This window comes from Neopsephotus bourkii, unplaced genomic scaffold (genome assembly GCF_033783945.1).
Source record: "Neopsephotus bourkii isolate Nb327-2 ecotype Australia unplaced genomic scaffold, CSIRO-AGI_Nbou_v1 NB_923, whole genome shotgun sequence".
In the NCBI taxonomy this organism is placed as follows: Eukaryota; Metazoa; Chordata; class Aves; order Psittaciformes; family Psittacidae; genus Neopsephotus; species Neopsephotus bourkii.
The window spans coordinates 1574177-1589548 of record NW_026901417.1 but is presented as its reverse complement, the minus strand read 5'-3'; the positions used below and the strand labels follow the sequence as shown (position 1 = coordinate 1589548).

At 41.6% G+C, this 15372-nt stretch overlaps 2 protein-coding genes across 2 annotated transcripts in view; one reads left to right on the top strand and one right to left on the bottom strand.

Annotated features, from left to right (window-relative positions):
• Positions 1-15372, top strand: part of HDAC11 (histone deacetylase 11) — a 656323-nt gene that overhangs the window by 560493 nt on the left and 80458 nt on the right. The window lies entirely within an intron of this gene.
• The window catches only part of NUP210 (nucleoporin 210), a 66157-nt gene that overhangs the window by 25792 nt on the left and 24993 nt on the right, over positions 1-15372 (bottom strand). The window contains exons 12-18 of the mRNA XM_061357813.1: positions 11418-11573; positions 7950-8148; positions 6504-6649; positions 4162-4383; positions 2807-2980; positions 1308-1500; positions 862-968 (exon numbers count right to left, since the gene is read on the bottom strand). Coding sequence (XP_061213797.1) covers positions 862-968; positions 1308-1500; positions 2807-2980; positions 4162-4383; positions 6504-6649; positions 7950-8148; positions 11418-11573 — 1197 coding nt within the window. The remainder of the gene's footprint in view (positions 1-861; positions 969-1307; positions 1501-2806; positions 2981-4161; positions 4384-6503; positions 6650-7949; positions 8149-11417; positions 11574-15372) is intronic.

Below are 15372 nucleotides of genomic sequence, written 5' to 3'. Positions count from 1 at the left end.
CATTTAGAACCACATATAGTCAAAATCCACTTAAGTCCTGCTTAACCAAATGAAACAGAGCTTCAGTGTAGTGTAGCAGGATAGATGAAGAGCTAGTTACTTTGCAAGTCAGGTTGTTCCATAGGCTGAAACATGCCTTTATATTCAATTAGATAAAGTGACCAAAACAGAAAATTGCCATCTGTTTACATCTGCCTTCTTTCTCATCATCACTGCTTCTTGTTGTTCTTCCCTATGCTGAGTACCTACAAACTCAAGTATTCCGGGGAGTGGCTAATGACTTATAGTAGAGCCTAGACTTAGAGCTGGCACTGTACGTATCAGTCATCTCTCTCTTCTGTAAGATCAACATGAGACCAAGTAAAAAAAAAGTATTAGTCAGAACCCAGATTTTACTCATGGTCCATCAGGATATTAGCCAGCTTTTGCTTTGCTCATGCAGAACCTTTCTACCTGGTTTTGCAGTGAAAATAACACATTCACCTTCCCCAGTGACAGCTGCACTAAGCACATGCCTGCTTTAGCGAAGGACAAGCAGCAGATCCACCACTCTGTTAAAAAACCTAAATGGAAACAAACCCAGCTGAAACAATTCTTTGTAATCCCCCTGCCCAGCTGGTTTAACATGAAAAGGAAAAAAAAAAAAAAAAGAGGAATTTAATGTATTTGATATAGACAGCAGCACAGAGCACAGAGGAGCGCAGGAACACCACGGAAACATGGTAGCATGGATCTGTCTTCAGAATCGGCTATGGAGCTGCTTTATTTTTATATTACTATGCACTGAAGAAATAAATCCATAGGGACACCCTGCACTAAGCATCAGAGGAAAATGTCAGCAGCAAAGAGAGTTCTGGGTACCTGTGTTTTGACTTTCGCTGCCTGGAGATGGGACTGCTGGTATTCTGCTGCAGCTGCAGAAATGGTGGCTGTTCCAGACTCATGATGAACTGCAATAGTTTGTAAGCCTAGAACCAAACAAAAAGTTAAAGAAATCTGATTATGGAGAAGAAAAAGGTGAAATGTACACTGTTAATCTCTTCCATTATCATTCTCTTCCATTATCAATCCATATCCAAAGACGTTCTCTCTGAAGGAAGGCTCTAGCCATTGGGCTCAGTTTGCTCTCCCTGACTCCCCTTCTTCTTTTTCCCCTGAAGAGCGCACTCTTAAACACATGTTGAGGATAAGATGAAATATGACTGTGGGTTACATTAATTTCTTTGATCAAGCTCAGACATTACCAAATAGATTTAATCCTGACCTTCTTCACATCAAGAAACGCTTGGGTTTAAACTAATTCATACCATGCATTCTCTTTTGACCATTTCCATCTTCTTTCAGAGTCAGCTCCATTGGCATATCAGGCTCAATATTAGCTAAGGATGGTTTTGATGATTCCCAGGTAACACTGAGAGAGCTGAAGTTATCAAATCTACTGCCCTGTTGGTCATATGCAGCCAAATCCAAAACTGGAGGGCGGTGATTTGAAACAGGAACCTGAAAAAGAATGAATACTTTGAACTGAACAGATACAGGAGGATATTGTAATCACTAAAAGAAAAAAAAAAAAAGCATGCCAAGTTCCATGAGATCTATTGTAACATTCATTACATGAGTAATGGTCTTTAAAATGAGCCATAAATGCAAAGTCATTAAGCTGTACTTCAACTGCAAGGGTTTTTTTGGGGGTGGGAATTTCTTTAGCCAGTGAATTACCTTAGAACAAAAACGGAAGCACTCAGTTTAATTATGCTGTCTTTGGACTTCATACAAATGCTGAAAACAGCCACTTTTGTCAGAAGATAAATTCCAGTGCTCACCTCATGAAATCCATTAGCAATAGCCATGTACTAATGTGGTCTAACTGACACCCAACAGAGCTAGAGAAACAGGTGAGCTCTGAAGTGACTTACAGTGCGCAAAATCTCCTCCTTATCTTGTCATTACACAGAAGTTACTTAAATGATTCACCAACAATGATTCACCACATTGCAGTTTTATGGAATTAGGATGGCTTTTAGATTTGCTTGGTAATATTAACATGACAGAACACACAGTTTACTCATCAGCCAATATGTGACAGCGCTTATCAGGGTAAAGAAGAAAGTTCTTTCTGCTTGACAATTTACACATATGCATCATCCATTTACTATGACTCAGACTTGCAAAGCTGAATACATTTGATGTCATGGAACAACACTCACTGCACAGGCTTACACAGGTATCTTCACATCAGCAGTGTTTGTGCCCTTACTAATCACACACACAAATGTACACTCATATAACAATACATATATGATAAAATATGTCTGTACTCAGTAGAAAGTTACGATCAGAATGGAGTGGTACAGAGAAAAGTACTTTCTTCAGAAACAGAAGCTTTTCTTGAGATAAATTTCTTTTTCATTAAGGGCTTCCTCACAGTGACACATTTATAGGAAGCCACCATAGAATCATAGAATAGTTAGGGTTGGAAAGGACCTTAAGATCATCAAGTTCCAACCCCCCTGCCATGGGCAGAGACACCTCGCTCTAAACGATATTACCCAAGGCCTCGTCAAAGCATCCAAATGCTTTTTACATATGCTCCTGGTTTTTGATAGGTTCCTTTATAAATATGATTGAATGATCACCATAGGAAGCCCCAGTTCGGCCTGCTCTCTGCCAAAGCAGACAGCATAGCCCACCACACCAGCTACTGCTACCTTTTCAGCAGTCAGATGCCTATTCTGCATGGAGAGGTCCGAATGCTGCTTTTTAAAGTACAAGAATACACTCTTTTCCTGTCTGTTCTCAGGCTTACCACTTGTCTGTTTTGTTGTAGCAAGGGGCAGGAGAGATCAAGCTGAGGACTTCTATAAACAGGAGTCAAAGTGAGTCGGGAAGGGACAGCACAGACGAACTTCACTGCAGCAGACCCAACAGCTGGAAAAGGGTTGGTGACTGTGGGGTTGTTTCCAACCTTTAAGATGATAATCTGTACAAGTATGAAAACAGGCAAGTGAGGAAGGAGAAAAGAATACTGAGTTCAGGCATGCTCTGTTTCATTGATCTCAGAATGAGCAAGCAAAATTATGACTCTTGGAAATTTACAGCACCATTAGGACACGGGAAGATGTAAAAGGAGGTGCATATTTCAAGAACAGTTCTATACCATTACCAAAGTACTACTCCTGGGAACTTTTCCTAGGTATTCACATTTAAATGAAGTTTGATAGTAATAAACAACAAATCTTTAGTAATTTAAAAACCTAACAGGCAGGTGTTTTTCTCACAGAGTGAGAATACAACAGCCCAAAGACAATATTTATAGTCACCTCAGGGGGTTTAAAAACATCTTCTGTTTAATTTACATTCCTTTTTCAGCTTTCAGCAAAACAAAGTGGCTAACAGCGCAGAGAAGCCCATCCCAGCAGACAGAAGTAGCTCCTTTACTTGCCTTACTCACGTATGCACTGGTACCAGCCAAAGCCACACACTTACGATTTGCACTTACAGAAGTAGCTATGTTTTGCACAGTGTCCACTAAGGAGATCAGTTAAGCAATTTGGCAGCTACACCAAAACTCTTGGGCCTTGCAGAATTACAGGAGAAAAACATTAAATCAAAGCAAAATGCTTTATATACTGGCCAGGGTGAGTAAAGCAGGATAAATCACTTCTGCGTGTCAGAGAAAACAAGACCAGGTAGAAAATTACTACAGCCATTAACACAATGACTGCACAAATATCAGAGCAGTAAATTCATATGGCTGTCATTTGTCTGAATAAACAGAATTACACTGGAAGGTAACTTGGTTAAGAGGAGCAGGGCAGGCAGTAGTCAGTTTACTGCAGAAACTTTCTACTATCATCTTATTTATGCAAACTGAAGCTGCACTTATTAGGCTGTTTAATGCATTCTACGACATAAGGTTTCTGTGACTTGGCTTTATACTGCAATAAACCCATCATAAACCACTTTGTAACATAATGTTGTGAAATGCTCACTCTAAAACCTGTATAAACAATGTACTTACCCAAGTTCTTCACTGCCTTATAATAAGAACTACTTGTTACATGAAAGGTATATGATATCATAAATCTGTCTGAAGCCTGTTCCCAACTGCCTCAGCTTGGTGCTTGATGGAAGGCAATACAGATGCCTTCTGGCACTTACTTGCTCCCCCAGGCTTCTGCAAGACACTCTAACCCGATGCTGGATGTTATTTCGAGACGTAGGAGGTCCAAATAAAGACAGACCAACACTTTCTGTATCCTCAGCAGTGACATTCCTGAAGAACTTTGAAGGTTCTTGTACCCATGGTCTAGGTCCTCCTTCAAATAACATATCTTTAGAGGAACCCAAAGTCACTAAAGCAACAGTCAGAGGATCGATGGCCTGTAATGAATGAATTAATTACAAATTAATGATTCTATTTACATGCAGCTTGGTTGTACTTTGCAAAAGAAACTTCTTAATGGAAGAGCTACCTATGTTACTCTCATTAGGCCACCAGTTTTCCCACACTGCGCTTTGTAAGCATGGATATTCAAGAGCAGTTGCACCAAAATAACCAGCATCACCTGCAGGGAATTCTGCTCAGCTGGGTCACATTCAATGGAACCTGCAGATCCAGAGAAAAGTTTTACCTACATTCTCATCACCACCTTTTCAGGAAGAACTACAGCAAGAGGAAGACCCTTAATCTATTCTTCGGAGCACACTTGGATAGTATTCTACTACATTTTTTACGTAGACAGTACTTCAAATGAACAAAATAACGACAAGTTTTATTTTCACTTGACAGTGCCCTCTCTGGCAGTTCTGTTCATGTAATTACTCCCCTGCACAAGTTTTACTTTAAACCTCTACGACAAATTCTACATTGACGTGTATCACCAGCACAGACAGTGCTGTTCATCATCACAGAAATTAACTTGACAGTTTCATACACCGTAACCATTTGTAGTTTGTGTTCCACATCATTATATTACTTAGGTGTTTAGTAAGAAGGAAATAGCAGCTAAAATACAGGATGGTTCAAATCCTTCCCTAGGTGCATTTTGGTAGAAAGAGAGAAGGAAAGAGCTAGCATAAATCACTCCATCCTCCCATTTACTCCCTAGTTCTATCTGTAATATAAAGGTAAAAACTATGAGATTTAGTCTCAAGAGTCTGCCTGCCCTTTCACTCCTGCTCATCTTTCTCCCACTTGTTATGTTATCCTATTATGGTTTTAAATAGCTCTCCAATGGAAAGATGCTGCCTTCCATTCCTGGACATCACAAGCATTTCATTCTACAGAAAGGAGGGAAAAGATTATTTTATTTTTCTTTCAAAGTGCACTTAATCTCCCGCCCCCCCCATGTCACCATGTCCTGGCTCTGTCAAGTACCCCAGAATTATTTCACTTTATAGCTGGCAAGCAGTGCTACAACACCTCAAGGGGCTTTGCTAATAAATGTGAATGATACCTACCTATGAAAAATTCCTAATTAAGAGGACTATGCCTCTCACATTGCTGCCAATAATAGCTTAGGATGTCTCAGCATCTTCAAATAATTCCTCAGCTATTTAAAATATTTAATAGAAAAGCATATTTAAAAAGCAAAATCATCTTTATACTCATGAATTTGTATGATTTGCACAAGCTTATCTCCTAGATGGGGGGGGGAGAAGCGATGGCCAAATGTTTTAGTTTAGCTTTGCAAATTCAGTGCTAGGTCTCTGAAGATGAGGGTAACATAAGTTATTTGTCTCATATTTCCATATGGTCACCCTGTACTCAAGGTTGGTTCTTCCTGTTTTCTTTAGTGAACTGCCCAACAGTGAAATAACTTTCCCCATTCGTACTTTTACAACCATACAGGCAAGCCAACTTTGCCTTTATGCAAAACAAATAGCTTTATACTATGAAGCAGAAATCATAAACCAGGCCTGCTTCCTTTTGACATTATGGACACAGAATTGTGACTACCATCTTATCACCTTACTAAGCCAATTGTTAATCAGTTCAAATGGACAGTCACCAAAGAAATTACTTGAGTCTCACATAATTCTCCCTCATCTAGAGTCTGCTGAAAAACAATTTAGTAATTCAGATGTGCTGTGCGGAACAGGATTCACATCCTCACTCAGATGAGGTTGACTCCTATTGCTACCCTACTGCTACCCTCCTATTGCTACTTTCCTGCTATCCTTCACGTTTCTCCACATGATGGCAACTGTGACTCTTCTCATTCATTTGCCACTTCATTTGCCACTTCAGAGGAACCTGTGAGTTTGCTATCACACAACTTGCTCCTCTACAGCTGGGGCCTGCAGAGTCCGTGCAGTCAAACTCTATTGTATATATGCTCCACCGAGAAAGGGTTAAAACACAATTCCTCAGAACAGTCCATAAAATTTTTCACACCTCAGTTTTTAAACACACTCATTACATAATATCAACTTGCTCCTTGTCATTTAAAAGCATTTTAAGTGATGGATTGCTTTAAGAACAGTGAAACCAGACTTACTTTTAATGGTAGATAAGCAGCAATGATGATGCTGGCACTGAGGTGGACGTGACCATGAGTGTCGCTGACCGTAAGGGTTGTGTATCCTTGAGTTTCAGCTTTCACTTTGACTCCACTACAAAAATCAGCAGTTGCCTGAAGCCTTCCTGTCAGATAAATTAAAAATACATCAATACATATTTGGAGAGAAATGCCCAAGTATTTTAATGCAAGTCCAAGGTGGCTTCTCTCAACAAAAGTGTTTCCACCAGAAGTCAGCAGAGATCTGTTCTCCAACTAGACAGGTAAAAATGTTCACTACTGTCTTTCATCTCAAACCCAACACTTACCAAAGTATCCACATCTTACAAACTTCTTTATTTTCACACTGGCCTAAACAAGACATGAGTTTTCACTGTGGTACAAGCCAGTGTAACTTCTGTCTCTTACGGAATATTTCCATCTTGCTGTTCTAAAGTGAAACTGGCTTGTAATGAAGCACAAATAAGCCACACTGCTTAGACAAGCTTTCTTGCACAGAACAACTTGAACTGTAGGCAACAGGTCATTTCTCCAGCTGAGAGTACTTTTATGAAATTCCTCTGCTTACTTAAAAGGCCATTTCAGGGGTTTGGGAGGGGTCTGTTCTTTCTGTTTTCAAAATAAACAGTACAACAGCACACTACAGAGTGACATTTCCAATAGCTGCCTCTCATGCAAACAGATGGTCCAATGCAGATCGGTTTTACTGGCTCAACAGCACAGGAAAGAGCTTCCATACAAGACACACTTTGAAAAAAATCATGGTACGTCTGAGTAACACACTGAATCCAACAGAGACAGGAACAAGCATGTTGCTCAGTGTCTACTTAGCCCAGCAGCATTAATGGCAATCTTTAAATGTCACACGCACACTCCACACTCTTAAACCTGACAAGAGGCAGTTCTTAAAGCAATGAGCTGAACAATAACAGAGCTTTGGCAAAATTTAAGCAGCTGATTGTCTTAGTTCCTTGTGAGCAAGGAATGCAGTGTCTTTCTAGCACTGAAAGTACTGCTGGCAATTTGAGCAAAGCAGTTATTAATCTTACTGTTCTTGTAGGTCTTCCAACGCTACCTCAAAACACAATATACATGGACCCCTCATAAGAAAACCCATCAGCTCTATTACAGAGGCATGTTAAAAATACTAAACCAGTAGAAAGACATATCAAAAACTACACATTATCCAACAAAATAACTGCCAAAATGCTTTCAGAGTCCCCCAGAATGTCAAAAATATCCAAGGGAAGTTCTGGATAGAAAGGTAAATACACCTTTGAAAGAAAAGTACTCTGATTTGCAACTCTGCAGGTAAGCTCCTCTGTGGGAATGCTGTACACAGCAATTGAAACCGGGATTCAAAGGAGGTGCGTGACTTTGTAACATCTTACTTTAACTTTCCAGACAAGGAGGGGGTGAGCTCACCTTGAAGTGGCCTGAACACACTGGGGTTTTCTACTTCCACAGCTAGATCGAAGTGTGAGCAGTCACTCAGTGGGACTATCACACCCTTGTCAACATCCATCAGGCCACTCATCTTCAGGGGCAGCTCCAATATTTGGCCAACGTATACTTCAACTTGACAGGGTGTGAACTCCATCCCAGTAGGTTCAGTTACGTACACCTGAAGGAAGAAAGAAGCACAGGACAGATGTATGAACACAACTCCACAAAAAGGTACCAGGGAAAAACAGACTTCATGCTCTCCTTATTTCAATTATTCCTACTTCTCCCAGCTGCTGACTTCCCTGTGATGGCTGGAAACAATCCTGCTCAGATTCAGCTGCAGGAAGATCTCAGAAAGGGCCAAGAAAAGCTTGCTGCTAGTTCAGTGCTCTTTTCCCACAGCAGTCCAAGTTCACATTAGCTTGGTGATCTTTTTACTGCTACTTCTATAATTCTCTCTTCTGTTTGTTGAAGTGTGGACTAAGTTGTGTGGTATCTCAGGAGGCAGTGTAACCAACTGGGACAGATCTAGCAGGACTTCTACAGCCTGTTTGGGCTAGACCTGAGGGAGTCGGCAAGGGTCTCAGCCCCACCACTCACAGCAGCAGGTCTGCAGAGATTACTGGAACTCATAACTTGAATTTCACAGAATCCTGGTTTCAGTTGGAAAGGACCTTACAGCTCATCCAGTTCCAGCCTCTGCCACGGCCAGGGACACCTTCCACTAGAGCATTTCCTCAACGGCTTTTCTTTTTTTTTCCTTTCTCTTCCTTACATTTCTGTTGCAAAGCATGGGTAAAGGTGCCCAGGGATCCACGGTCCTCATAGTAATACAGCAGAAATCTAAAATAAGTGAACAAGTATCTACTGCCTCCTCTAGCAGCCTTCTGCTTGAACAAGTAACCTTTACGTAAGACGTACCACTGAAACCAAAAGGATTACTTTCAGAAATAAGACCAGGAGAAATAGATCTTCCATGCTGATATAGCTGATATGTTGAACAAGCCTTCAATATATCATTTGTATTCCAATTTGCTGCTTTTTCCACTAATAATAATAAAGAATCCACCACAGCCTAACTGCGTATTTCATAACAATCACGATCAAAGCTTTTCATTTGCAATATCTTAACTTCCTAACCATCTGCAAATAGCTTCAGGATAGGCTACTGAACCATATGGTACAGAGTTAAATCTCTAATCCTTGTGAAACATAGGTAACTATTCCAAAGACTTGCTCACTGAGGTCAGTAAATGGAACTCTGCAGAGTTACTTGACAAAGAATGCAATTCCTAACATGAGCACAAAGGCATTCAAAAATAACCTATTCAGATTGTGCAATACACTGCTCTGAAAGCTCACATGGAGAGAAGCCTTTTTTCTGTCTTCAGGCTTTGACTTCTGTTTGAGGATAAGAAGTTTTCACTGAAAAATCTTCATTCCTGGTAGCTGGCAATTGTCAGACTGTTAAAAAGCAGCATCCTGGGCTGTCCAGAGAATAATTCCAGAGCAAGCCTGTGAACTAAATTCCACATAAGCTTTAATTTGTCTCATTATTTTAAGCATTTGTTATTTTAAACATGCAGTTTAGTACCCCTCAAATCCAGTTGGTAGAACTGACAAATATTCTAGAGCACAAAACCTAAGCTAATTTGCCCCTCAAAAGCCCCAGCATTAGTAGATGCAGCTGTTTTAAGTAAAATTTGGTTAGAAATATCCTTCCCAAAACATAATTACTTAAAAATCATGGAGATACCTGCTTCCATCACACTCTCTTCATTATGGGACAGGCTTGGCAGTCTTGACCAAACACATTTTTCAACACTCTTGTCAAAAGGGACTTTGGTGCAACAACAGTGCAGTACAACGACAGGCAGTGCTACACATGGGAATGCTTGGAGATGAGGAGGTATTTTGTATAGCTGAAGTGTGCATGTTTGATGCAACCTGCTTGTTTCCCACCAGCTGCTAAATAACAGGCACATATCCTGGAGGGAAGGTGAGCTGCCCAGGGCTTGCAAGACACACTTCCTAAACCAACATCTCTGACCCCTCAGAAACAACGAGCATCACCTTTCTAAAGCCTCAGCCACAGGGAGGTTGTTTGCCAGCCCCAACAGCATCCGCTTGGCATAAACACACCAATTTCATTTATGACCATGCCGTTAGACGCGCACAGCTGCCGGCTCCAAGGTGAATCACACTTGCTCAGGACACCATTGCTTGGTTTTGCTGAGGTCAGGAGCGAGTTTCCTCTCACTGCGAGCGTGCTGAGGCGCTGGCACAGGGTGCCCAGAGGAGCTGTGGCTGCCCCATCCCTGGCAGTGTTCAAGGCCAGGTTGGACACAGGGGCTTGGAGCAACCTGCTCTAGCAGAAGGTGTCCCTGCCCGTTCCAGGGGGTTGCAACTGGGTAAGCTTTAAGGGCTTTTCCAACCCAAACCATTCTGGGTTTCTACAGTTCTCTGTCAGGTTTCCATTCCAATGTTTAGGGTCTTTGCAAAAGGCACAGAGTTAGAGCACAGATTAAAATGCCTCAGTTTGTGAAGTTATCAAAGTACTGCAACTTCACAGTAGCGAACATAGATCACAGTAGTACTTCTTTTTAGTTTCTATTCCATGATGTTAGAGGTCTGGCAGATTTTAACAGCTTGACAGAGCTGTCAGTAAGCACTGACACAGTTTCATTAAGGAAAAATATTTGTGTTCAAAGGACACAAGGAGGTATTTTCAAATCAGTAAGATTCTAGAGAAAACTATGTAAAAGAGTAGATTTAGTGTCTTTAACCAGTGCAGCTTCTTCACCTGCCTTTGCACACACTTCCTTGTGTGGCCATTACATACACTGTTCCTGTATTTTCTTCTTCCATACCACACACTGATCACCCTGACCAGTCCATAAGAACAGGGTATGGCTTGCATAGAGACCATAAAATCCCTCCTGGGAGACGTGTTTTCCATTCCCATTTTCTCCTATTTTCCTTAAAACATTCCTTTTTTCTTGGCCAGCTTTGGTAGTTAGAATCATTATGTGGCACTGTTTCCATTCCAGTCACTTCTCTAGGCAGGAACAACCTTGCACATCTTGATAGTATCTGTCATCCTTTTGTACTGAGGGAAAACACCCACCTCTTAACCATGCAGAATACACTGTTAGTTTTGGCCAGGCCAGTACTAAATTGCTATTTCCTTTGGGTGCTCAGTTTTCAACAAGAAAAAGACTCATCAAGAAAATCAGGAAGGGGCAAAACTGGGAGTAAAGTTAGTGCAGTGCAGAGAGCCTGAATCCCTGAGGCACAACCTCTGAAACTGATGACCAAACCTGCCATGGGCAGAAAGGGAAACCTCTCAGGAACATTGTGGAAAGGGGAATGCCTATGGCATGGTCAGCTTCTTCACTGTTTCCAAAAGCCACGCTCAAGAGTGACCAGGGAAAAGAAGAATTTTACCTTCATTTCTCCATGATGTATCAAATTCTGAAGATCTGTTGCCCGAATAACACTGACGCCAATATCACTTCCAGTTGTCATTACTCCTTTGGCACTCACTGTAGCAACTGCCTGGTTAGAACAGGTCCAGCTGAAATTTCCACTTCCACCATGAGCCTAGAACACAGAGAGAAATCTTTCAAGTATTTTATGAAATATATGGTTCTCACACTCCTTAGCTGTCAAGACTTTATCTCGCATGAACAGCAGGGACACACTGAGCAACAATAATGTTGCTACTGAGGAAGTACAAACAAAAGAACACCTCAGAACTTTCAAATAAGCAAGGTGAACTAAGAGATGAGGAGATTATTACCCTTCATTCAGTTTAATTTCAGCTTTCTTCACATACGTATCCTCCATGCTCACCAGTGCTGCTAACCCACATATCTCTCCCCCACCTGCAGAAGTCTGAAGCTCACAACTCCCTGGGATTGATAGTGCTCTGAGTCAGCAGAGCATTTCCCACATCAGCACACCAGAGGCCTGGCACATGTGGTTATCGTACTGCTGGAAACTCCCACTGTTCCCTGTTTCTGACAGCCAAAGTGCTCATTTGGGGGCTCAGAGCTGCTAAGCGGACATTCTGTACCTACTCACCTCTTTCAATGGGGACTGTTAAGGGACATAAAGGGAGGAGAAAAGAAGATGGGAGGCAGGGGAAGGAATAAGGCAAGAGGAGGGAAGAAAAAGAAGTCATTCTCTTCTTGGCTTTGCATCTTTTTGCTGAAAATCAGCATCTCTACTTGCAGCTATTCAAAGACCATCCTGCTCCAGCAATGATCAGCCACAGAATAAGCAATAGGCACATACAGAAATTGCCAACTCTTGCTGTAAGCACTGCAAGGGTCTGCAATATAGACAGGATACACTTCCACATCAGCTTGGCAAGGAAGGACTCAGTAACTGCCAAATTTAGGAGCTCAGGATTATTATGCAGATTCCCATAACAAAACCCCAAAACAACAAGAAAGCAAGCCCCATCCTCTCCCTAGAGTTCCCAGCACCTGAAGAGCTGTTTCATGATTACAAGAGCTTAAGTGAGTGTAATTATTCTACAAAATGGTAAAAACTGGTTACTTGATCTTAAGGTCCACATCAATAGAGACAAATTATAATACCCAGTGTATGAGCCCCCAGCAGTCAGAATGGGGTAATATCTGTTGCAGGTTCACGTTTCATGAAGGGCAAAAAACCCATTTTGCCCACACAAGCAGAGTACTGTCCTCCACAATGTGCAATACTAGTGACTGAAGAAACATTATCATTGCAATGCTGCAAAATGTACAGGTTTTAAACATCATTATTGTGAGCTATAGGAAGTGTCTGTTGAGACAAATACGGTGCAGAGCTGTATACTGAGAATAATGCGTTTTTAAAGCAAGTTTAAAGAATTAAGGCTTTCACACCCTAAAAGAGATTTCGAAGTTCCAACAGAGTAAAACCAGGGTGAACATGGGAGCAATTTTATGTTTACAAGTATTATTTTAATTTAACTTCCTCAGCATATGCTCTAACCATTTCATAATTAAACTGAACAAGATGATAAATCTTGTGCAGAAGGACAGTGTAGAGAATAAATCTAAATTATGCAGGAATTCAGCAAATAACTTTTACGTGGGGAGGAGAGGAGGGACATATCAGAAAGACAGTCCTTTCTCTTTCTCCTTCCCATAAGCATGTGCACAGCCTGAGCACAGAACGAGCAGAGGATACAGTGGATAAAGAGGTAATTGTGTGTGACAGAAGGAGTTACACGAGATGAGGTGAGAAATGTTTAAGGAATGTAAAAGTTCAGAATGTTTGTAAAGATATTTTCAATTAAAACAGGGAAGTGAGCAGAAAACTGCAAATAGAAATACTCAACTGCTAATAATTCTATGGAGTCATATCTCATTGCCACACAAAGCAGAGGCATTCATTAGTACATTTTTCTCTCCAGCACTCACTTTGTACTGTGGAGAGAAAGGGTAAAACAGCTTCTATTCAGTCTAATCATTACCCAAAGTATCCAAAGCCTATTAGCTGAACGCCACAAACTGCTACCAGTGACAGTGATGCCCTCACTAGGAAAAAATAACCTCCACATAGAATTATAGAATAGTTAGGGTTGGAAAGGACCTTAACATCATCCAGTTCCAACCCCCCTGCCATGGGCAGGGACACCTCACACTAAACGATGTCATCCAAGGCTCTGTCCAGCCTGGCCTTGAACACTGCCAGGGATGGAGCGTTCACAACCTCCCCGGGCAACCCATCCCAGTGCCTCACCACCCTTAAAGAACTTCTCCCTTATATCCAGCCTAAACTTCCCCTGTTTCAGTTTTAACCTGTTACCCCTTGTCCTGTCACTACAGTCCCTAATGAAGAGTCCATCCCCAGCATCCCTATATGCCCTCTTCAGATACTGGAAGGCTGCTATGAGGTCTCCACGCAGCCTTCTCTTCTCCAGGATGAACAGCCCCAACTTTCTCAGCCTGTCTTCATACAGGAGGTGCTCCAGTCCCCTGATCATCCTCGTGGCCTCCTCTGGACTTATTCCAACAGCTCCATGTCCTTTTTATGTTGAGGACACCAGAACTGCACACAATACTCCAGGTGAGGTCTCACGAGAGCAGAATAAAGGGGCAGGATCACCTCCTTCGACCTGCTGGTCACGCTCCTTTTGATGCAGCCCTGGATACGGTTGCTTTCTGGGCTGCAAGTGCACACTGAAGCCGGCTCATGTTCATTTTCTCATCGACCAGCACCCCCAAGTCCTTCCCTCCAGAAGGCTGCTCTGAATCTCTTCTCTAATCCTTAACTTCTCAAAGATGACACTTCTCTAATGTAGGGAAGGAAGCAAGGCAGGAAGGAAATGTCCTTTAATACTTTTTTCTTTCCTTTTTTTACTTGCAATAGGAAGCCATCCTATTAGCACGAATATGGACAAAGCAACCAGCAAGAAAAACCAGCTGACAAAGTAAAACCTGAAAGTCATTCTGACACCATCTGGAAGGAGTTACTTCAGCTACAAAAAAAATTTGGCTAGATGCAAAAATCTCCTTCAACTTGTTTTCAGAAAAGAAGTCTATTCACCAATTTAAAATAGCCTGACTCAAGAGCTGTCAAGCAGGAGGCACACAGCAGCCTACCAGCAGGAACACCAGTCAGGCTGTGTGCTATTGTAGTAAACAAGCACTAGTGCTCTTGAACCAGCAGAGTGGGAAAATGTTCTCGGCTTCAGTAAACACAAACTAATCTAAATGTTGGGGTAAAAAAATGCATGTTTTTAATGAAAAACATGACAGTAAAGTAAGAATCCAAAAGAATTTACTGGTGTAACATGAAGAAATGCTCTCTAGTGAGATATGATATATGCAAGATAAGGCGAGACAGGAAAACATATTTACCCTCCCTTAAAACTCGAGCAGCAGTTAGGATGAAGTACTGAAAATGTGGTTTTGTACTTAGAATTTTTACCACACTCTGCTGGTGTGGTTGGGTATAGCACGAACTGAATGAAACTCTCATCCCACAGAAATTAAAGGTACAGATGACAACGCTGAACTCACTGGCGCTACCTCCAAATTTACACTAGAGAATGCAACTTTATCCTTACAAGATTCACTTCACTTTACTTCAGACACCAGGTGTCCCACTACCTCTTTTTGTATCCTGTTTACTTAAGACAGAGCCAAAACTCAGCACTACCTTGTGCTAAAAGGGAGTGGTGAGGACTGTACATGAAAACAGTGAAGTGCAGGGTCTGGGTATCATTGTACTGGGATAAGAGTCTGGGCCATGAAGCACAATGTTTTTTTCTCCAGCCAGCCTATACTCATGAAGCATATGGAAGGACTGGCACGATGGGAGCAAAGACACACATAAGAAATGTCAGACAAAAGTCTAAAAAAGTTCTGAGGAAGGGCACACT